The 24549-nt window shown below is 44.7% G+C and overlaps 1 protein-coding gene across 2 annotated transcripts in view; it reads left to right on the top strand.

Annotated features, from left to right (window-relative positions):
• SAP25 (Sin3A associated protein 25) overlaps nucleotides 1-24549 on the top strand; it is an 81746-nt gene that overhangs the window by 47472 nt on the left and 9725 nt on the right. For both annotated transcript variants that reach the window (XM_063930113.1, XM_063930114.1), the window contains exons 2-4: nucleotides 23575-23654; nucleotides 23746-23810; nucleotides 23884-24000. In XM_063930113.1, the coding sequence (XP_063786183.1) occupies nucleotides 23575-23654; nucleotides 23746-23810; nucleotides 23884-24000 (262 nt within the window). The remainder of the gene's footprint in view (nucleotides 1-23574; nucleotides 23655-23745; nucleotides 23811-23883; nucleotides 24001-24549) is intronic.

The raw sequence follows: 24549 nt of genomic DNA, 5'->3' as shown, positions 1-24549 counted from the left end.
AACATTGTCTCATAGTCACTCAGAGGAGCACTGCTATATACTGAGGATATACACAGTGCTGCGTACAGATAGGAACATTGTCTGCTCTCATAGTCACTCAGAGGAGCGCTGCTATATACTGAGGTTATACACAGTGCTGCGTACAGATAGGAACATTGTCTCATAGTCACTCAGAGGAGCGCTGCTATATACTGAGGATATACACAGTGCTGCGTACAGATAGGAACATTGTCTCATAGTCACTCAGAGGAGCGCTGCTATATACTGAGGATATACACAGTGCTGTGTACAGATAGGAACATTGTCTGCTCTCATAGTCACTCAGAGGAGCGCTGCTATATACTGAGGATATACACAGTGCTGTGCACAGATAGGATCATTGTCTCATAGTCACTCAGAGGAGCGCTGCTATATACTGAGGATATACACAGTGCTGTGTACAGATAGGAACATTGTCTCATAGTCACTCAGAGGAGCGCTGCTATATACTGAGGATATACACAGTGCTGCGTACAGATAGGAACATTGTCTCATAGTCACTCAGAGGAGCGCTGCTATATACTGAGGTTATACACAGTGCTGTGTACAGATAGGAACATTGTCTCATAGTCACTCAGAGGAGCGCTGCTATATACTGAGGATATACACAGTGCTGTGTACAGATAGGAACATTGTCTCATAGTCACTCAGAGGAGCGCTGCTATATACTGAGGATATACACAGTGCTGTGTACAGATAGGAACATTGTCTCATAGTCACTCAGAGGAGCGCTGCTATATACTGAGGATATACACAGTGCTGTGTACAGATAGGAACATTGTCTCATAGTCACTCAGAGGAGCGCTGCTATATACTGAGGTTATACACAGTGCTGTGTACAGATAGGAACATTGTCTCATAGTCACTCAGAGGAGCGCTGCTATATACTGAGGATATACACAGTGCTGCGTACAGATAGGAACATTGTCTCATAGTCACTCAGAGGAGCGCTGCTATATACTGAGGATATACACAGTGCTGCGTACAGATAGGAACATTGTCTCATAGTCACTCAGAGGAGCGCTGCTATATACTGAGGATATACACAGTGCTGCGTACAGATAGGAACATTGTCTCATAGTCACTCAGAGGAGCGCTGCTATATACTGAGGATATACACAGTGCTGTGTACAGATAGGAACATTGTCTCATAGTCACTCAGAGGAGCGCTGCTATATACTGATGTTATACACAGTGCTGCGTACAGATAGGAACATTGTCTCATAGTCACTCAGAGGAGCGCTGCTATATACTGAGGATATACACAGTGCTGTGTACAGATAGGAACATTGTCTCATAGTCACTCAGAGGAGCGCTGCTATATACTGAGGATATACACAGTGCTGCGTACAGATAGGAACATTGTCTCATAGTCACTCAGAGGAGCGCTGCTATATACTGAGGATATACACAGTGCTGTGTACAGATAGGAACATTGTCTCATAGTCACTCAGAGGAGCGCTGCTATATACTGATGTTATACACAGTGCTGCGTACAGATAGGAACATTGTCTCATAGTCACTCAGAGGAGCGCTGCTATATACTGAGGATATACACAGTGCTGCGTACAGATAGGAACATTGTCTCATAGTCACTCAGAGGAGCGCTGCTATATACTGAGGATATACACAGTGCTGCGTACAGATAGGAACATTGTCTTATAGTCACTCAGAGGAGCGCTGCTATATACTGAGGTTATACACAGTGCTGTGTACAGATAGGAGCATTGTCTCATAGTCACTCAGAGGAGCGCTGCTATATACTGAGGTTATACACAGTGCTGTGTACAGATAGGAACATTGTCTGCTCTCATAGTCACTCAGAGGAGCGCTGCTATATACTGAGGATATACACAGTGCTGTGTACAGATAGGAACATTGTCTGCTCTCATAGTTACTCAGAGGAGCGCTGCTATATACTGATGATATACACAGTGCTGTGTACAGATAGGAACATTGTCTCATAGTCACTCAGAGGAGCGCTGCTATACACTGAGGATATACACAGTGCTGTGTACAGATAGGAACATTGTCTCATAGTCACTCAGAGGAGCGCTGCTATATACTGATGTTATACACAGTGCTGTGTACAGATAGGAACATTGTCTGCTCTCATAGTCACTCAGAGGAGCGCTGCTATATACTGAGGTTATACACAGTGCTGTGTACAGATAGGAGCATTGTCTCATAGTCACTCAGAGGAGCGCTGCTATATACTGAGGATATACACAGTGCTGTGTACAGATAGGAACATTGTCTCATAGTCACTCAGAGGAGTGCTGCTATATACTGATGATATACACAGTGCTGTGTACAGATAGGAACATTGTCTCATAGTCACTCAGAGGAGCGCTGCTATATACTGAGGATATACACAGTGCTGTGTACAGATAGGAACATTGTCTGCTCTCATAGTCACTCAGAGGAGCGCTGCTATATACTGATGATATACACAGTGCTGTGTACAGATAGGAACATTGTCTCATAGTCACTCAGAGGAGCGCTGCTATATACTGAGGATATACACAGTGCTGCGTACAGATAGGAACATTGTCTCATAGTCACTCAGAGGAGCGCTGCTATATACTGAGGATATACACAGTGCTGTGTACAGATAGGAACATTGTCTGCTCTCATAGTCTCTCAGAGGAGCGCTGCTATATACTGAGGTTATACACAGTGCTGCGTACAGATAGGAACATTGTCTCATAGTCACTCAGAGGAGTGCTGCTATATACTGATGTTATACACAGTGCTGTGTACAGATAGGAACATTGTCTCATAGTCACTCAGAGGAGTGCTGCTATATACTGATGTTATACACAGTGCTGTGTACAGATAGGAACATTGTCTCATAGTCACTCAGAGGAGCGCTGCTATATACTGAGGATATACACAGTGCTGCGTACAGATAGGAGCATTGTCTCATAGTCACTCAGAGGAGCGCTGCTATATACTGAGGATATACACAGTGCTGTGTTCAGATAGGAACATTGTCTCATAGTCACTCAGAGGAGCGCTGCTATATACTGAGGATATACACAGTGCTGCGTACAGATAGGAACATTGTCTCATAGTCACTCAGAGGAGCGCTGCTATATACTGAGGATATACACAGTGCTGTGTACAGATAGGAACATTGTCTCATAGTCACTCAGAGGAGCGCTGCTATATACTGAGGATATACACAGTGCTGCGTACAGATAGGAACATTGTCTGCTCTCATAGTCACTCAGAGGAGCGCTGCTATATACTGATGTTATACACAGTGCTGTGTACAGATAGGAACATTGTCTGCTCTCATAGTCACTCAGAGGAGCGCTGCTATATACTGAGGATATACACAGTGCTGTGTACAGATAGGAACATTGTCTCATAGTCACTCAGAGGAGCGCTGCTATATACTGAGGAGATACACAGTGCTGTGTACAGATAGGAACATTGTCTCATAGTCACTCAGAGGAGCGCTGCTATATACTGAGGATATACACAGTGCTGCGTACAGATAGGAACATTGTCTCATAGTCACTCAGAGGAGCGCTGCTATATACTGATGTTATACACAGTGCTGTGTACAGATAGGAACATTGTCTCATAGTCACTCAGAGGAGCGCTGCTATATACTGAGGATATACACAGTGCTGTGTACAGATAGGAACATTGTCCCATAGTCACTCAGAGGAGCGCTGCTATATACTGAGGATATACACAGTGCTGTGTACAGATAGGAACATTGTCTCATAGTCACTCAGGAGCGCTGCTATATACTGAGGATATACACAGTGCTGCGTACAGATAGGAACATTGTCTCATAGTCACTCAGAGGAGCGCTGCTATATACTGATGTTATACACAGTGCTGTGTACAGATAGGAACATTGTCTGCTCTCATAGTCACTCAGAGGAGCGCTGCTATATACTGAGGATATACACAGTGCTGTGTACAGATAGGAACATTGTCTGCTCTCATAGTCACTCAGAGGAGCGCTGCTATATACTGAGGTTATACACAGTGCTGTGTACAGATAGGAACATTGTCTCATAGTCACTCAGAGGAGCGCTGCTATATACTGATGTTATACACAGTGCTGTGTACAGATAGGAACATTGTCTCATAGTCACTCAGAGGAGCGCTGCTATATACTGAGGATATACACAGTGCTGTGTACAGATAGGAACATTGTCTGCTCTCATAGTCACTCAGAGGAGCGCTGCTATATACTGAGGATATACACAGTGCTGTGTACAGATAGGAACATTGTCTCATAGTCACTCAGAGGAGCGCTGCTATATACTGAGGATATACACAGTGCTGTGTACAGATAGGAACATTGTCTCATAGTCACTCAGAGGAGCGCTGCTATATACTGAGGATATACACAGTGCTGTGTACAGATAGGAACATTGTCTGCTCTCATAGTCACTCAGAGGAGCGCTGCTATATACTGAGGTTATACACAGTGCTGCGTACAGATAGGAACATTGTCTCATAGTCACTCAGAGGAGCGCTGCTATATACTGAGGTTATACACAGTGCTGTGTACAGATAGGAACATTGTCTCATAGTCACTCAGAGGAGCGCTGCTATATACTGAGGATATACACAGTGCTGCGTACAGATAGGAACATTGTCTCATAGTCACTCAGAGGAGCACTGCTATATACTGAGGATATACACAGTGCTGCGTACAGATAGGAACATTGTCACATAGTCACTCAGAGGAGCGCTGCTATATACTGAGGAGATACACAGTGCTGTGTACAGATAGGAACATTGTCTGCTCTCATAGTCACTCAGAGGAGCACTGCTATATACTGAGGATATACACAGTGCTGTGTACAGATAGGAACATTGTCTCATAGTCACTCAGAGGAGCGCTGCTATATACTGAGGTTATACACAGTGCTGTGTACAGATAGGAACATTGTCTCATAGTCACTCAGAGGAGCGCTGCTATATACTGAGGATATACACAGTGCTGCGTACAGATAGGAACATTGTCTCATAGTCACTCAGAGGAGCGCTGCTATATACTGAGGATATACACAGTGCTGCGTACAGATAGGAACATTGTCTCATAGTCACTCAGAGGAGCGCTGCTATATACTGAGGTTATACACAGTGCTGTGTACAGATAGGAACATTGTCTCATAGTCACTCAGAGGAGCGCTGCTATATACTGAGGATATACACAGTGCTGTGTACAGATAGGAACATTGTCTCATAGTCACTCAGAGGAGCGCTGCTATATACTGAGGATATACACAGTGCTGTGTACAGATAGGAACATTGTCTCATAGTCACTCAGAGGAGCGCTGCTATATACTGAGGATATACACAGTGCTGTGTACAGATAGGAACATTGTCTCATAGTCACTCAGAGGAGCGCTGCTATATACTGAGGATATACACAGTGCTGTGTACAGATAGGATCATTGTCTCATAGTCACTCAGAGGAGCGCTGCTATATACTGAGGATATACACAGTGCTGTGTACAGATAGGAACATTGTCTCATAGTCACTCAGAGGAGCGCTGCTATATACTGATGTTATACACAGTGCTGTGTACAGATAGGAACATTGTCTCATAGTCACTCAGAGGAGCGCTGCTATATACTGAGGATATACACAGTGCTGTGTACAGATAGGAACATTGTCTGCTCTCATAGTCACTCAGAGGAGCGCTGCTATATACTGATGTTATACACAGTGCTGCGTACAGATAGGAACATTGTCTCATAGTCACTCAGAGGAGCACTGCTATATACTGAGGATATACACAGTGCTGTGTACAGATAGGAGCATTGTCTCATAGTCACTCAGAGGAGCGCTGCTATATACTGAGGATATACACAGTGCTGTGTACAGATAGGAACATTGTCTCATAGTCACTCAGAGGAGCACTGCTATATACTGAGGATATACACAGTGCTGTGTACAGATAGGAGCATTGTCTCATAGTCACTCAGAGGAGCACTGCTATATACTGAGGATATACACAGTGCTGTGTACAGATAGGAACATTGTCTCATAGTCACTCAGAGGAGCGCTGCTATATACTGAGGATATACACAGTGCTGTGTACAGATAGGATCATTGTCTCATAGTCACTCAGAGGAGCACTGCTATATACTGAGGATATACACAGTGCTGCGTACAGATAGGAACATTGTCTGCTCTCATAGTCACTCAGAGGAGCGCTGCTATATACTGAGGATATACACAGTGCTGTGTACAGATAGGAACATTGTCTGCTCTCATAGTCACTCAGAGGAGCGCTGCTATATACTGAGGATATACACAGTGCTGTGTACAGATAGGAACATTGTCTCATAGTCACTCAGAGGAGCGCTGCTATATACTGAGGTTATACACAGTGCTGCGTACAGATAGGAACATTGTCTCATAGTCACTCAGAGGAGCGCTGCTATATACTGAGGTTATACACAGTGCTGCGTACAGATAGGAACATTGTCTCATAGTCACTCAGAGGAGCGCTGCTATATACTGATGTTATACACAGTGCTGCGTACAGATAGGAACATTGTCTCATAGTCACTCAGAGGAGCGCTGCTATATACTGATGTTATACACAGTGCTGTGTACAGATAGGAACATTGTCTCATAGTCACTCAGAGGAGCGCTGCTATATACTGAGGAGATACACAGTGCTGTGTACAGATAGGAACATTGTCTCATAGTCACTCAGAGGAGCGCTGCTATATACTGAGGATATACACAGTGCTGTGTACAGATAGGAACATTGTCTCATAGTCACTCAGAGGAGCGCTGCTATATACTGGGGATATACACAGTGCTGTGTACAGATAGGAACATTGTCTCATAGTCACTCAGAGGAGCGCTGCTATATACTGAGGATATACACAGTGCTGTGTACAGATAGGATCATTGTCTCATAGTCACTCAGAGGAGCGCTGCTATATACTGAGGATATACACAGTGCTGTGTACAGATAGGAACATTGTCTCATAGTCACTCAGAGGAGCGCTGCTATATACTGATGTTATACACAGTGCTGTGTACAGATAGGAACATTGTCTCATAGTCACTCAGAGGAGCGCTGCTATATACTGAGGAGATACACAGTGCTGTGTACAGATAGGAACATTGTCTCATAGTCACTCAGAGGAGCGCTGCTATATACTGATGTTATACACAGTGCTGTGTACAGATAGGAACATTGTCTCATAGTCACTCAGAGGAGCGCTGCTATATACTGAGGAGATACACAGTGCTGTGTACAGATAGGAACATTGTCTCATAGTCACTCAGAGGAGCGCTGCTATATACTGATGTTATACACAGTGCTGTGTACAGATAGGAACATTGTCTCATAGTCACTCAGAGGAGCGCTGCTATATACTGAGGATATACACAGTGCTGTGTACAGATAGGATCATTGTCTCATAGTCACTCAGAGGAGCGCTGCTATATACTGAGGATATACACAGTGCTGTGTACAGATAGGAACATTGTCTCATAGTCACTCAGAGGAGCGCTGCTATATACTGAGGATATACACAGTGCTGTGTACAGATAGGATCATTGTCTCATAGTCACTCAGAGGAGCGCTGCTATATACTGATGTTATACACAGTGCTGTGTACAGATAGGAACATTGTCTCATAGTCACTCAGAGGAGCGCTGCTATATACTGAGGAGATACACAGTGCTGTGTACAGATAGGAACATTGTCTCATAGTCACTCAGAGGAGCGCTGCTATATACTGATGTTATACACAGTGCTGTGTACAGATAGGAACATTGTCCCATAGTCACTCAGAGGAGCGCTGCTATATACTGAGGTTATACACAGTGCTGTGTACAGATAGGAACATTGTCTCATAGTCACTCAGAGGAGCGCTGCTATATACTGAGGATATACACAGTGCTGCGTACAGATAGGAACATTGTCTGCTCTCATAGTCACTCAGAGGAGCGCTGCTATATACTGAGGATATACACAGTGCTGCGTACAGATAGGAACATTGTCTCATAGTCACTCAGAGGAGCGCTGCTATATACTGAGGATATACACAGTGCTGCGTACAGATAGGAACATTGTCTCATAGTCACTCAGAGGAGCGCTGCTATATACTGAGGATATACACAGTGCTGTGTACAGATAGGAACATTGTCTCATAGTCACTCAGAGGAGCGCTGCTATATACTGAGGATATACACAGTGCTGTGCACAGATAGGATCATTGTCTCATAGTCACTCAGAGGAGCGCTGCTATATACTGAGGATATACACAGTGCTGTGTACAGATAGGAACATTGTCTCATAGTCACTCAGAGGAGCGCTGCTATATACTGAGGTTATACACAGTGCTGTGTACAGATAGGAACATTGTCTCATAGTCACTCAGAGGAGCGCTGCTATATACTGAGGATATACACAGTGCTGTGTACAGATAGGAACATTGTCTCATAGTCACTCAGAGGAGCGCTGCTATATACTGATGTTATACACAGTGCTGTGTACAGATAGGAACATTGTCTCATAGTCACTCAGAGGAGCGCTGCTATATACTGAGGTTATACACAGTGCTGTGTACAGATAGGATCATTGTCTCATAGTCACTCAGAGGAGCGCTGCTATATACTGAGGATATGCACAGTGCTGTGTACAGATAGGAACATTGTCTCATAGTCACTCAGAGGAGCGCTGCTATATACTGAGGTTATACACAGTGCTGCGTACAGATAGGAACATTGTCTCATAGTCACTCAGAGGAGCGCTACTATATACTGAGGATATACACAGTGCTGCGTACAGATAGGAACATTGTCTCATAGTCACTCAGAGGAGCGCTGCTATATACTGAGGTTATACACAGTGCTGTGTACAGATAGGAACATTGTCTCATAGTCACTCAGAGGAGCACTGCTATATACTGAGGATATACACAGTGCTGTGTACAGATAGGAACATTGTCTCATAGTCACTCAGAGGAGCACTGCTATATACTGAGGATATACACAGTGCTGCGTACAGATAGGAACATTGTCTGCTCTCATAGTCACTCAGAGGAGCGCTGCTATATACTGAGGATATACACAGTGCTGCGTACAGATAGGAACATTGTCTCATAGTCACTCAGAGGAGCGCTGCTATATACTGAGGATATACACAGTGCTGTGTACAGATAGGAACATTGTCTCATAGTCACTCAGAGGAGCGCTGCTATATACTGAGGATATACACAGTGCTGTGCACAGATAGGATCATTGTCTCATAGTCACTCAGAGGAGCGCTGCTATATACTGAGGATATGCACAGTGCTGTGTACAGATAGGAACATTGTCTCATAGTCACTCAGAGGAGCGCTGCTATATACTGAGGTTATACACAGTGCTGTGTACAGATAGGAACATTGTCTCATAGTCACTCAGAGGAGCGCTGCTATATACTGAGGATACACACAGTGCTGTGTACAGATAGGAACATTGTCTCATAGTCACTCAGAGGAGCGCTGCTATATACTGAGGATATACACAGTGCTGTGTACAGATAGGAACATTGTCTCATAGTCACTCAGAGGAGCGCTGCTATATACTGAGGTTATACACAGTGCTGTGTACAGATAGGAACATTGTCTCATAGTCACTCAGAGGAGCACTGCTATATACTGAGGATATACACAGTGCTGTGTACAGATAGGAACATTGTCTCATAGTCACTCAGAGGAGCACTGCTATATACTGAGGATATACACAGTGCTGCGTACAGATAGGAACATTGTCTGCTCTCATAGTCACTCAGAGGAGCGCTGCTATATACTGAGGATATACACAGTGCTGCGTACAGATAGGAACATTGTCTCATAGTCACTCAGAGGAGCGCTGCTATATACTGAGGATATACACAGTGCTGTGTACAGATAGGAACATTGTCTCATAGTCACTCAGAGGAGCGCTGCTATATACTGAGGATATACACAGTGCTGTGCACAGATAGGATCATTGTCTCATAGTCACTCAGAGGAGCGCTGCTATATACTGAGGATATGCACAGTGCTGTGTACAGATAGGAACATTGTCTCATAGTCACTCAGAGGAGCGCTGCTATATACTGAGGTTATACACAGTGCTGTGTACAGATAGGAACATTGTCTCATAGTCACTCAGAGGAGCGCTGCTATATACTGAGGTTATACACAGTGCTGTGTACAGATAGGATCATTGTCTCATAGTCACTCAGAGGAGCGCTGCTATATACTGAGGATATGCACAGTGCTGTGTACAGATAGGAACATTGTCTCATAGTCACTCAGAGGAGCGCTGCTATATACTGAGGTTATACACAGTGCTGTGTACAGATAGGAACATTGTCTCATAGTCACTCAGAGGAGCGCTACTATATACTGAGGTTATACACAGTGCTGTGTACAGATAGGAACATTGTCTCATAGTCACTCAGAGGAGCGCTACTATATACTGAGGTTATACACAGTGCTGTGTACAGATAGGAACATTGTCTCATAGTCACTCAGAGGAGCGCTGCTATATACTGATGTTATACACAGTGCTGCGTACAGATAGGAACATTGTCTCATAGTCACTCAGAGGAGCGCTGCTATATACTGAGGATATACACAGTGCTGTGTACAGATAGGAACATTGTCTCATAGTCACTCAGAGGAGCGCTGCTATATACTGAGGATATACACAGTGCTGTGTACAGATAGGAACATTGTCTCATAGTCACTCAGAGGAGCGCTGCTATATACTGAGGATATACACAGTGCTGTGTACAGATAGGAACATTGTCTCATAGTCACTCAGAGGAGCGCTGCTATATACTGAGGATATACACAGTGCTGTGTACAGATAGGAACATTGTCTCATAGTCACTCAGAGGAGCGCTGCTATATACTGAGGATATACACAGTGCTGTGTACAGATAGGAACATTGTCTCATAGTCACTCAGAGGAGCGCTGCTATATACTGAGGATATACACAGTGCTGTGTACAGATAGGAACATTGTCTCATAGTCACTCAGAGGAGCGCTGCTATATACTGATGTTATACACAGTGCTGCGTACAGATAGGAACATTGTCTCATAGTCACTCAGAGGAGCGCTGCTATATACTGAGGATATACACAGTGCTGTGTACAGATAGGAACATTGTCTCATAGTCACTCAGAGGAGCACTGCTATATACTGAGGATATACACAGTGCTGTGTACAGATAGGAACATTGTGTCATAGTCACTCAGAGGAGCGCTGCTATATACTGAGGATATACACAGTGCTGCGTACAGATAGGAACATTGTCTCATAGTCACTCAGAGGAGCGCTGCTATATACTGAGGTTATACACAGTGCTGTGTACAGATAGGAACATTGTCTCATAGTCACTCAGAGGAGCACTGCTATATACTGAGGTTATACACAGTGCTGTGTACAGATAGGAACATTGTCTCATAGTCACTCAGAGGAGCGCTGCTATATACTGATGTTATACACAGTGCTGTGTACAGATAGGAACATTGTCTGCTGTCATAGTCACTCAGAGGAGCGCTGCTATATACTGAGGATATACACAGTGCTGTGTACAGATAGGAACATTGTCTCATAGTCACTCAGAGGAGTGCTGCTATATACTGATGTTATACACAGTGCTGTGTACAGATAGGAACATTGTCTCATAGTCACTCAGAGGAGCGCTGCTATATACTGATGTTATACACAGTGCTGTGTACAGATAGGAACATTGTCTCATAGTCACTCAGAGGAGTGCTGCTATATACTGATGTTATACACAGTGCTGTGTACAGATAGGAACATTGTCTCATAGTCACTCAGAGGAGCGCTGCTATATACTGATGTTATACACAGTGCTGTGTACAGATAGGAACATTGTCTCATAGTCACTCAGAGGAGCGCTGCTATATACTGATGTTATACACAGTGCTGTGTACAGATAGGAACATTGTCTCATAGTCACTCAGAGGAGCGCTGCTATATACTGAGGAGATACACAGTGCTGTGTACAGATAGGAACATTGTCTTGTCTCATAGTCACTCAGAGGAGCGCTGCTATATACTGAGGATATACACAGTGCTGTGTACAGATAGGAGCATTGTCTCATAGTCACTCAGAGGAGCGCTGCTATATACTGAGGATATACACAGTGCTGTGTACAGATAGGAACATTGTCTCATAGTCACTCAGAGGAGCACTGCTATATACTGAGGATATACACAGTGCTGTGTACAGATAGGAACATTGTCTCATAGTCACTCAGAGGAGCGCTGCTATATACTGAGGTTATACACAGTGCTGCGTACAGATAGGAACATTGTCTCATAGTCACTCAGAGGAGCGCTGCTATATACTGAGGTTATACACAGTGCTGTGTACAGATAGGAACATTGTCTCATAGTCACTCAGAGGAGCGCTGCTATATACTGAGGATATACACAGTGCTGCGTACAGATAGGAACATTGTCTCATAGTCACTCAGAGGAGCGCTGCTATATACTGAGGTTATACACAGTGCTGTGTACAGATAGGAACATTGTCTCATAGTCACTCAGAGGAGCGCTGCTATATACTGATGTTATACACAGTGCTGTGTACAGATAGGAACATTGTCTCATAGTCACTCAGAGGAGCGCTGCTATATACTGAGGTTATACACAGTGCTGTGTACAGATAGGAACATTGTCTCATAGTCACTCAGAGGAGCGCTGCTATATACTGATGTTATACACAGTGCTGTGTACAGATAGGAACATTGTCTCATAGTCACTCAGAGGAGCGCTGCTATATACTGAGGATATACACAGTGCTGTGTACAGATAGGAACATTGTCTCATAGTCACTCAGAGGAGCGCTGCTATATACTGATGTTATACACAGTGCTGTGTACAGATAGGAACATTGTCTCATAGTCACTCAGAGGAGCGCTGCTATATACTGAGGTTATACACAGTGCTGTGTACAGATAGGAACATTGTCTCATAGTCACTCAGAGGAGCGCTGCTATATACTGAGGTTATACACAGTGCTGTGTACAGATAGGAACATTGTCTCATAGTCACTCAGAGGAGCGCTGCTATATACTGAGGTTATACACAGTGCTGCGTACAGATAGGAACATTGTCTCATAGTCACTCAGAGGAGCGCTGCTATATACTGAGGATATACACAGTGCTGTGTACAGATAGGAACATTGTCTGCTCTCATAGTCACTCAGAGGAGCGCTGCTATATACTGAGGATATACACAGTGCTGTGTACAGATAGGAACATTGTCTCATAGTCACTCAGAGGAGCGCTGCTATATACTGAGGATATACACAGTGCTGCGTACAGATAGGAACATTGTCTGCTCTCATAGTCACTCAGAGGAGCGCTGCTATATACTGAGGATATACACAGTGCTGTGTACAGATAGGAACATTGTCTGCTCTCATAGTCACTCAGAGGAGCGCTGCTATATACTGAGGATATACACAGTGCTGTGCACAGATAGGAACATTGTCTCATAGTCACTCAGAGGAGCACTGCTATATACTGAGGATATACACAGTGCTGTGTACAGATAGGAACATTGTCTGCTCTCATAGTCACTCAGAGGAGCGCTGCTATATACTGAGGATATACACAGTGCTGCGTACAGATAGGAACATTGTCTGCTCTCATAGTCACTCAGAGGAGCGCTGCTATATACTGAGGATATACACAGTGCTGTGTACAGATAGGAACATTGTCTCATAGTCACTCAGAGGAGCGCTGCTATATACTGAGGTTATACACAGTGCTGCGTACAGATAGGAACATTGTCTCATAGTCACTCAGAGGAGCACTGCTATATACTGATGTTATACACAGTGCTGTGTACAGATAGGAACATTGTCTCATAGTCACTCAGAGGAGCGCTGCTATATACTGAGAATATACACAGTGCTGTGTACAGATAGGAGCATTGTCTCATAGTCACTCAGAGGAGCGCTGCTATATACTGATGTTATACACAGTGCTGTGTACAGATAGGAACATTGTCTCATAGTCACTCAGAGGAGCACTGCTATATACTGATGTTATACACAGTGCTGTGTACAGATAGGAACATTGTCTCATAGTCACTCAGAGGAGCACTGCTATATACTGAGGATATACACAGTGCTGTGTACAGATAGGAACATTGTCTGCTCTCATAGTCACTCAGAGGAGCGCTGCTATATACTGAGGATATACACAGTGCTGCGTACAGATAGGAACATTGTCTGCTCTCATAGTCACTCAGAGGAGCGCTGCTATATACTGAGGATATACACAGTGCTGTGTACAGATAGGAACATTGTCTCATAGTCACTCAGAGGAGCGCTGCTATATACTGAGGATATACACAGTGCTGTGTACAGATAGGAACATTGTCTGCTCTCATAGTCACTCAGAGGAGCGCTGCTATATACTGAGGATATACACAGTGCTGTGTACAGATAGGAACATTGTCTCATAGTCACTCAGAGAAGCGCTGCTATATACTGAGGATATACACAGTGCTGTGTACAGATAGGAACATTGTCTCATAGTCACTCAGAGGAGCGCTACTATATACTGATGTTATACACAGTGCTGTGTACAGATAGGAACATTGTCTCATAGTCACTCAGAGGAGCGCTGCTATATACTGAGGATATACACAGTGCTGCGTACAGATAGGAGCATTGTCCCATAGTCACTCAGAGGAGCACTGCTATATACTGAGGTTATACACAGTGCTGTGTACAGATAGGAACATTGTCTCATAGTCACTCAGAGGAGCGCTGCTATATACTGAGGATATACACAGTGCTGTGTACAGATAGGAGCATTGTCTCATAGTCACTCAGAGGAGCGCTGCTATATACTGAGGATATACACAGTGCTGCGTACAGATAGGAACATTGTCTCATAGTCACTCAGAGGAGCACTGCTATATACTGAGGATATACACAGTGCTGTGTACAGATAGGAACATTGTCTCATAGTCACTCAGAGGAGCGCTGCTATATACTGAGGATATACACAGTGCTGTGTACAGATAGGAACATTGTCTCATAGTCACTCAGAGGAGCGCTGCTATATACTGAGGTTATACACAGTGCTGCGTACAGATAGGAACATTGTCTCATAGTCACTCAGAGGAGCACTGCTATATACTGATGTTATACACAGTGCTGTGTACAGATAGGAACATTGTCTCATAGTCACTCAGAGGAGCGCTGCTATATACTGAGGTTATACACAGTGCTGTGTACAGATAGGAGCATTGTCTCATAGTCACTCAGAGGAGCGCTGCTATATACTGAGGATATACACAGTGCTGCGTACAGATAGAAACATTGTCTGCTCTCATAGTCACTCAGAGGAGCGCTGCTATATACTGAGGATATACACAGTGCTGCGTACAGATAGGAACATTGTCTGCTCTCATAGTCACTCAGAGGAGCGCTGCTATATACTGAGGATATACACAGTGCTGCGTACAGATAGGAACATTGTCTCATAGTCACTCAGAGGAGCGCTGCTATATACTGAGGATATACACAGTGCTGTGTTCAGATAGGAGCATTGTCCCATAGTCACTCAGAGGAGCGCTGCTATATACTGAGGATATACACAGTGCTGTGTACAGATAGGAACATTGTCTCATAGTCACTCAGAGGAGCACTGCTATATACTGATGTTATACACAGTGCTGCGTACAGATAGGAACATTGTCTCATAGTCACTCAGAGGAGCGCTGCTATATACTGAGGATATACACAGTGCTGTGTACAGATAGGAACATTGTCTGCTCTCATAGTCACTCAGAGGAGCGCTGCTATATACTGAGGAGATACACAGTGCTGTGTACAGATAGGAACATTGTCTCATAGTCACTCATAGGAGCGCTGCTATATACTGATGTTATACACAGTGCTGCGTACAGATAGGAACATTGTCTCATAGTCACTCAGAGGAGCGCTGCTATATACTGAGGATATACACAGTGCTGCGTACAGATAGGAACATTGTCTCATAGTCACTCAGAGGAGCGCTGCTATATACTGATGTTATACACAGTGCTGTGTACAGATAGGAACATTGTCTCATAGTCACTCAGAGGAGCACTGCTATATACTGAGGTTATACACAGTGCTGTGTACAGATAGGAACATTGTCTCATAGTCACTCAGAGGAGCACTGCTATATACTGATGTTATACACAGTGCTGCGTACAGATAGGAACATTGTCTCATAGTCACTCAGAGGAGCACTGCTATATACTGATGTTATACACAGTGCTGTGTACAGATAGGAACATTGTCTCATAGTCACTCAGAGGAGCGCTGCTATATACTGAGGAGATACACAGTGCTGTGTACAGATAGGAACATTGTCTCATAGTCACTCAGAGGAGCGCTGCTATATACTGAGGATATACACAGTGCTGTGTACAGATAGGAACATTGTCTGCTCTCATAGTCACTCAGAGGAGCGCTGCTATATACTGAGGATATACACAGTGCTGTGTACAGATAGGAACATTGTCTCATAGTCACTCAGAGGAGCGCTGCTATATACTGAGGATATACACAGTGCTGCGTACAGATAGGAACATTGTCTCATAGTCACTCAGAGGAGAGCTGCTATATACTGAGGATATACACAGTGCTGCGTACAGATAGGAACATTGTCTCATAGTCACTCAGAGGAGCGCTGCTATATACTGATGTTATACACAGTGCTGTGTACAGATAGGAACATTGTCTCATAGTCACTCAGAGGAGCGCTGCTATATACTGAGGATATACACAGTGCTGTGTACAGATAGGAGCATTGTCTCATAGTCACTCAGAGGAGCGCTGCTATATACTGAGGATATACACAGTGCTGTGTACAGATAGGAACATTGTCTGCTCTCATAGTCACTCAGAGGAGTGCTGCTATATACTGAGGATATACACAGTGCTGTGTACAGATAGGAACATTGTCTCATAGTCACTCAGAGGAGCGCTGCTATATACTGATGTTATACACAGTGCTGCGTACAGATAGGAACATTGTCTGCTCTCATAGTCACTCAGAGGAGCGCTGCTATATACTGAGGATATACACAGTGCTGTGTACAGATAGGAACATTGTCTCATAGTCACTCAGAGGAGCGCTGCTATATACTGAGGATATACACAGTGCTGCGTACAGATAGGAACATTGTCTCATAGTCACTCAGAGGAGCGCTGCTATATACTGAGGATATACACAGTGCTGCGTACAGATAGGAACATTGTCTCATAGTCACTCAGAGGAGCGCTGCTATATACTGAGGATATACACAGTGCTGCGTACAGATAGGAACATTGTCTGCTCTCATAGTCACTCAGAGGAGCGCTGCTATATACTGAGGATATACACAGTGCTGCGTACAGATAGGAACATTGTCTGCTCTCATAGTCACTCAGAGGAGCGCTTCTATATACTGAGGATATACACAGTGCTGTGTACAGATAGGAACATTGTCTCATAGTCACTCAGAGGAGCGCTGCTATATACTGAGGATATACACAGTGCTGTGTACAGATAGGAACATTGTCTGCTCTCATAGTCACTCAGAGGAGCGCTGCTATATACTGAGGATATACACAGTGCTGCGTACAGATAGGAACATTGTCTCATAGTCACTCAGAGGAGCGCTGCTATATACTGAGGTTATACACAGTGCTGTGTACAGATAGGAACATTGTCTCATAGTCACTCAGAGGAGCGCTGCTATATACTGAGGTTCTACACAGTGCTGTGTACAGATAGGAACATTGTCTGCTCTCATAGTCACTCAGAGGAGCGCTGCTATATACTGAGGTTATATACAGTGCTGTGTACAGATAGGAACATTGTCTCATAGTCACTCAGAGGAGCGCTACTATATACTGAGGATATACACAGTGCTGCGTACAGATAGGAACATTGTCTCATAGTCACTCAGAGGAGCGCTGCTATATACTGGGGATATACACAGTGCTGTGTACAGATAGGAACATTGTCTCATAGTCACTCAGAGGAGCGCTGCTATATACTGATGTTATACACAGTGCTGCGTACAGATAGGAACATTGTCTCATAGTCACTCAGAGGAGCGCTGCTATATACTGAGGATATACACAGTGCTGTGTACAGATAGGATCATTGTCTCATAGTCACTCAGAGGAGCGCTGCTATATACTGAGGTTATACACAGTGCTGTGTACAGATAGGAACATTGTCTCATAGTCACTCAGAGGAGCGCTGCTATATACTGAGGATATACACAGTGCTGTGTACAGATAGGAACATTGTCTCATAGTCACTCAGAGGAGCGCTGCTATATACTGAGGATATACACAGTGCTGTGTACAGATAGGAACATTGTCTGCTCTCATAGTCACTCAGAGGAGCGCTGCTATATACTGAGGAGATACACAGTGCTGCGTACAGATAGGAACATTGTCTGCTCTCAGTCACTCAGAGGAGCGCTGCTATATACTGAGGATATACACAGTGCTGTGTACAGATAGGAGCATTGTCTCATAGTCACTCAGAGGAGCGCTGCTATATACTGATGTTATACACAGTGCTGTGTACAGATAGGAACATTGTCTCATAGTCACTCAGAGGAGCGCTGCTATATACTGAGGTTATACACAGTGCTGTGTACAGATAGGAACATTGTCTGCTCTCAGTCACTCAGAGGAGCGCTGCTATATACTGAGGATATACACAGTGCTGCGTACAGATAGGAACATTGTCTCATAGTCACTCAGAGGAGCGCTGCTATATACTGAGGATATACACAGTGCTGTGTACAGATAGGAACATTGTCTGCTCTCATAGTCACTCAGAGGAGCGCTGCTATATACTGATGTTATACACAGTGCTGTGTACAGATAGGAACATTGTCTGCTCTCATAGTCACTCAGAGGAGCGCTGCTATATACTGAGGATATACACAGTGCTGCGTACAGATAGGAACATTGTCTCATAGTCACTCAGAGGAGCGCTGCTATATACTGAGGATATACACAGTGCTGTGTACAGATAGGAACATTGTCTGCTCTCATAGTCACTCAGAGGAGCGCTGCTATATACTGATGTTATACACAGTGCTGCGTACAGATAGGAACATTGTCTCATAGTCACTCAGAGGAGCGCTGCTATATACTGAGGAGATACACAGTGCTGTGTACAGATAGGAACATTGTCTCATAGTCACTCAGAGGAGCGCTGCTATATACTGATGTTATACACAGTGCTGTGTACAGATAGGAGCATTGTCTCATAGTCACTCAGAGGAGCGCTGCTATATACTGAGGTTATACACAGTGCTGTGTACAGATAGGAACATTGTCTCATAGTCACTCAGAGGAGCGCTGCTATATACTGAGGATATACACAGTGCTGTGCACAGATAGGATCATTGTCTCATAGTCACTCAGAGGAGCGCTGCTATATACTGAGGATATACACAGTGCTGCGTACAGATAGGAACATTGTCTCATAGTCACTCAGAGGAGCGCTGCTATATACTGATGTTATACACAGTGCTGCGTACAGATAGGAACATTGTCTGCTCTCATAGTCACTCAGAGGAGCGCTGCTATATACTGATGTTATACACAGTGCTGTGTACAGATAGGAGCATTGTCTCATAGTCACTCAGAGGAGCGCTGCTATATACTGAGGATATACACAGTGCTGTGTACAGATAGGAACATTGTCTCATAGTCACTCAGAGGAGCGCTGCTATATACTGAGGATATACACAGTGCTGTGTACAGATAGGAACATTGTCTCATAGTCACTCAGAGGAGCGCTGCTATATACTGAGGATATACACAGTGCTGTGTACAGATAGGAGCATTGTCTCATAGTCACTCAGAGGAGCGCTGCTATATACTGAGGATATACACAGTGCTGTGTACAGATAGGAACATTGTCTCATAGTCACTCAGAGGAGCGCTGCTATATACTGAGGATATACACAGTGCTGTGTACAGATAGGAACATTGTCTCATAGTCACTCAGAGGAGCGCTGCTATATACTGATGATATACACAGTGCTGTGTACAGATAGGAACATTGTCTCATAGTCACTCAGAGGAGCGCTGCTATATACTGAGGTTATACACAGTGCTGTGTACAGATAGGAACATTGTCTCATAGTCACTCAGAGGAGCGCTACTATATACTGAGGATATACACAGTGCTGTGTACAGATAGGAACATTGTCTCATAGTCACTCAGAGGAGCGCTGCTATATACTGAGGATATACACAGTGCTGTGTACAGATAGGAACATTGTCTCATAGTCACTCAGAGGAGCGCTGCTATATACTGAGGATATACACAGTGCTGCGTACAGATAGGAACATTGTCTCATAGTCACTCAGAGGAGCGCTGCTATATACTGAGGATATACACAGTGCTGTGTACAGATAGGAACATTGTCTGCTCTCATAGTCACTCAGAGGAGCGCTGCTATATACTGAGGAGATACACAGTGCTGCGTACAGATAGGAACATTGTCTGCTCTCAGTCACTCAGAGGAGCGCTGCTATATACTGAGGTTATACACAGTGCTGTGTACAGATAGGAACATTGTCTCATAGTCACTCAGAGGAGCGCTGCTATATACTGAGGATATACACAGTGCTGTGTACAGATAGGAGCATTGTCTCATAGTCACTCAGAGGAGCACTGCTATATACTGATGTTATACACAGTGCTGTGTACAGATAGGAACATTGTCTCATAGTCACTCAGAGGAGCGCTGCTATATACTGAGGTTATACACAGTGCTGTGTACAGATAGGAACATTGTCTCATAGTCACTCAGAGGAGCGCTGCTATATACTGATGTTATACACAGTGCTGTGTACAGATAGGAACATTGTCTCATAGTCACTCAGAGGAGCGCTGCTATATACTGAGGATATACACAGTGCTGTGTACAGATAGGAGCATTGTCTCATAGTCACTCAGAGGAGCGCTGCTATATACTGAGGATATACACAGTGCTGTGTACAGATAGGAACATTGTCTGCTCTCAGTCACTCAGAGGAGCGCTGCTATATACTGAGGATATACACAGTGCTGCGTACAGATAGGAACATTGTCTCATAGTCACTCAGAGGAGCGCTGCTATATACTGAGGATATACACAGTGCTGTGTACAGATAGGAACATTGTCTCATAGTCACTCAGAGGAGCGCTGCTATATACTGAGGTTATACACAGTGCTGCGTACAGATAGGAACATTGTCTGCTCTCAGTCACTCAGAGGAGCGCTGCTATATACTGAGGTTATACACAGTGCTGTGTACAGATAGGAGCATTGTCTCATAGTCACTCAGAGGAGCGCTGCTATATACTGAGGATATACACAGTGCTGTGTACAGATAGGAACATTGTCTCATAGTCACTCAGAGGAGCGCTGCTATATACTGAGGAGATACACAGTGCTGTGTACAGATAGGAACATTGTCTCATAGTCACTCAGAGAAGCGCTGCTATATACTGAGGATATACACAGTGCTGTGTACAGATAGGAACATTGTCTCATAGTCACTCAGAGGAGCGCTGCTATATACTGATGTTATACACAGTGCTGTGTACAGATAGGAACATTGTCTCATAGTCACTCAGAGGAGCGCTGCTATATACTGAGGATATACACAGTGCTGTGTACAGATAGGAGCATTGTCTCATAGTCACTCAGAGGAGCGCTGCTATATACTGAGGATATACACAGTGCTGCGTACAGATAGGAACATTGTCTCATAGTCACTCAGAGGAGCGCTGCTATATACTGAGGATATACACAGTGCTGTGTACAGATAGGAACATTGTCTGCTCTCAGTCACTCAGAGGAGCGCTGCTATATACTGAGGATATACACAGTGCTGCGTACAGATAGGAACATTGTCTCATAGTCACTCAGAGGAGCGCTGCTATATACTGAGGATATACACAGTGCTGTGTACAGATAGGAACATTGTCTCATAGTCACTCAGAGGAGCGCTGCTATATACTGAGGTTATACACAGTGCTGCGTACAGATAGGAACATTGTCTGCTCTCAGTCACTCAGAGGAGCGCTGCTATATACTGAGGTTATACACAGTGCTGTGTACAGATAGGAACATTGTCTCATAGTCACTCAGAGGAGCGCTGCTATATACTGAGGATATACACAGTGCTGCGTACAGATAGGAACATTGTCTCATAGTCACTCAGAGGAGCGCTGCTATATACTGAGGATATACACAGTGCTGTGTACAGATAGGAACATTGTCTCATAGTCACTCAGAGGAGCGCTGCTATATACTGAGGATATACACAGTGCTGCGTACAGATAGGAACATTGTCTCATAGTCACTCAGAGGAGCGCTGCTATATACTGAGGTTATACACAGTGCTGTGTACAGATAGGAACATTGTCTCATAGTCACTCAGAGGAGCGCTGCTATATACTGAGGATATACACAGTGCTGTGTACAGATAGGAACATTGTCTGCTCTCATAGTCACTCAGAGGAGCGCTGCTATATACTGAGGATATACACAGTGCTGTGTACAGATAGGAACATTGTCTCATAGTCACTCAGAGGAGCGCTGCTATATACTGAGGATATACACAGTGCTGTGTACAGATAGGAGCATTGTCTCATAGTCACTCAGAGGAGCGCTGCTATATACTGAGGATATACACAGTGCTGTGTACAGATAGGAACATTGTCTGCTCTCATAGTCACTCAGAGGAGCACTGCTATATACTGAGGATATACACAGTGCTGCGTACAGATAGGAACATTGTCTCATAGTCACTCAGAGGAGCGCTGCTATATACTGAGGTTATACACAGTGCTGTGTACAGATAGGAACATTGTCTGCTCTCAGTCACTCAGAGGAGCACTGCTATATACTGATGTTATACACAGTGCTGCGTACAGATAGGAACATTGTCTCATAGTCACTCAGAGGAGCGCTGCTATATACTGAGGTTATACACAGTGCTGCGTACAGATAGGAACATTGTCTCATAGTCACTCAGAGGAGCGCTGCTATATACTGAGGTTATACACAGTGCTGCGTACAGATAGGAACATTGTCTGCTCTCAGTCACTCAGAGGAGCGCTGCTATATACTGAGGAGATACACAGTGCTGTGTACAGATAGGAACATTGTCTGCTCTCATAGTCACTCAGAGGAGCGCTGCTTTATATTGCATATAGGCTCCACGCGTTTCACACGCTGGTGACATACAGATTAGCTGCAGTGTATATGCGCTAGAGGCAGCCATGCAGGAGAGGCTTCGAGCTCTTCCCATTGGTCTCGCTGTGATTTCCAGCGTCCCGCCTCCATGCGGAGACCCCAGTGATAGAAACGAGGCAGGCACTGAGGTCGCTTGTGGTCTGTATCCTGCAGTCTGCAGTTTGGCCACCGTGTGGCGGCGCTGCACTGTAAACCCCCTGATCGCTGTTTGGATTGCAGATGCTGTGCTCGGACCAGACGGACTGTAACTCAGGGGAGGAGACGGATGACGGGGATTTCTCTGACGACGGAAGTGCCAGGTGAGGAGGGTGTGGCTTTGTATATAGGTGCGCCATGAATAATGTGTGAATGAGCCCTCTCCGCCTCACTTCTGCCTCTACCCCCTCTCAGGTCTGCGGATGACGATGAGACGGAAGACCAATGCAGCCCATCAGCGCTCCCTTCTATACCCTCAGGTAAGTGTTCCTATTGTTGCCTGCTTCTCGCTGCCATATAGAGTGCAATAAGGGCTTCTTGTTTACACCGTAGAGGAAAACGTCCCCTCCGCGAGGACATTGTATCACCCCACGTTCGAGGCTTACTACGCTGCGGTGGCGATACTTCAGACATCGGAGACTCCTGAGATGCAGAAGAGGAGGCAGGATGGTAAGTATTGCTGATACGTAGTACTGATAATACTGTATAGAATAATTTCCTACATTATTGTTTTACTTACTACATATCGGCCACTTACAGTAGGGCTGACATTGCACCTACCTGCACTCCACTTTGGGGCGAGCCTGAAACCTCGTGATGGCGGCGGAAGCAGTGGGTCGTCCCACAACGTCATAGTGCATTAATGAATTGAATTCCCCCCTAAGAGTCTTTATTGGGACATTGAGAGGCACCAGCTTTCCCACGTGTAACCAGGCGAGAGGGACTGAGATAAGCTCTATGGACGATAACAAGCGGGTCGGGGGATCCTGCTACACAAAAGTAACAGAATTGGGCAACGCCAAACCCCCCCCCCCCCCCTTTCTTTCCGGAGCCTGCACAGTGCACGGGAAATCAGGTCCTGACGGTCACCGCTGTGGTGGTGGGGGGGGGGGGGGGGACACGCAGAGAGAGAACATTTCAGTGTACATTCCTGATTTTATCCCAATTCATTTTCATACCGGAAAAAGAGCGAATCTCGTCCGCCACATGAAGCAGCGC

The sequence above is a fragment of the Pseudophryne corroboree genome, chromosome 6 (genome assembly GCF_028390025.1).
Source record: "Pseudophryne corroboree isolate aPseCor3 chromosome 6, aPseCor3.hap2, whole genome shotgun sequence".
Taxonomy (NCBI): domain Eukaryota; kingdom Metazoa; phylum Chordata; class Amphibia; order Anura; family Myobatrachidae; genus Pseudophryne; species Pseudophryne corroboree.
Note: the sequence above shows the minus strand (reverse complement) of the source record. Positions and strands in the feature narration are given on the sequence as shown.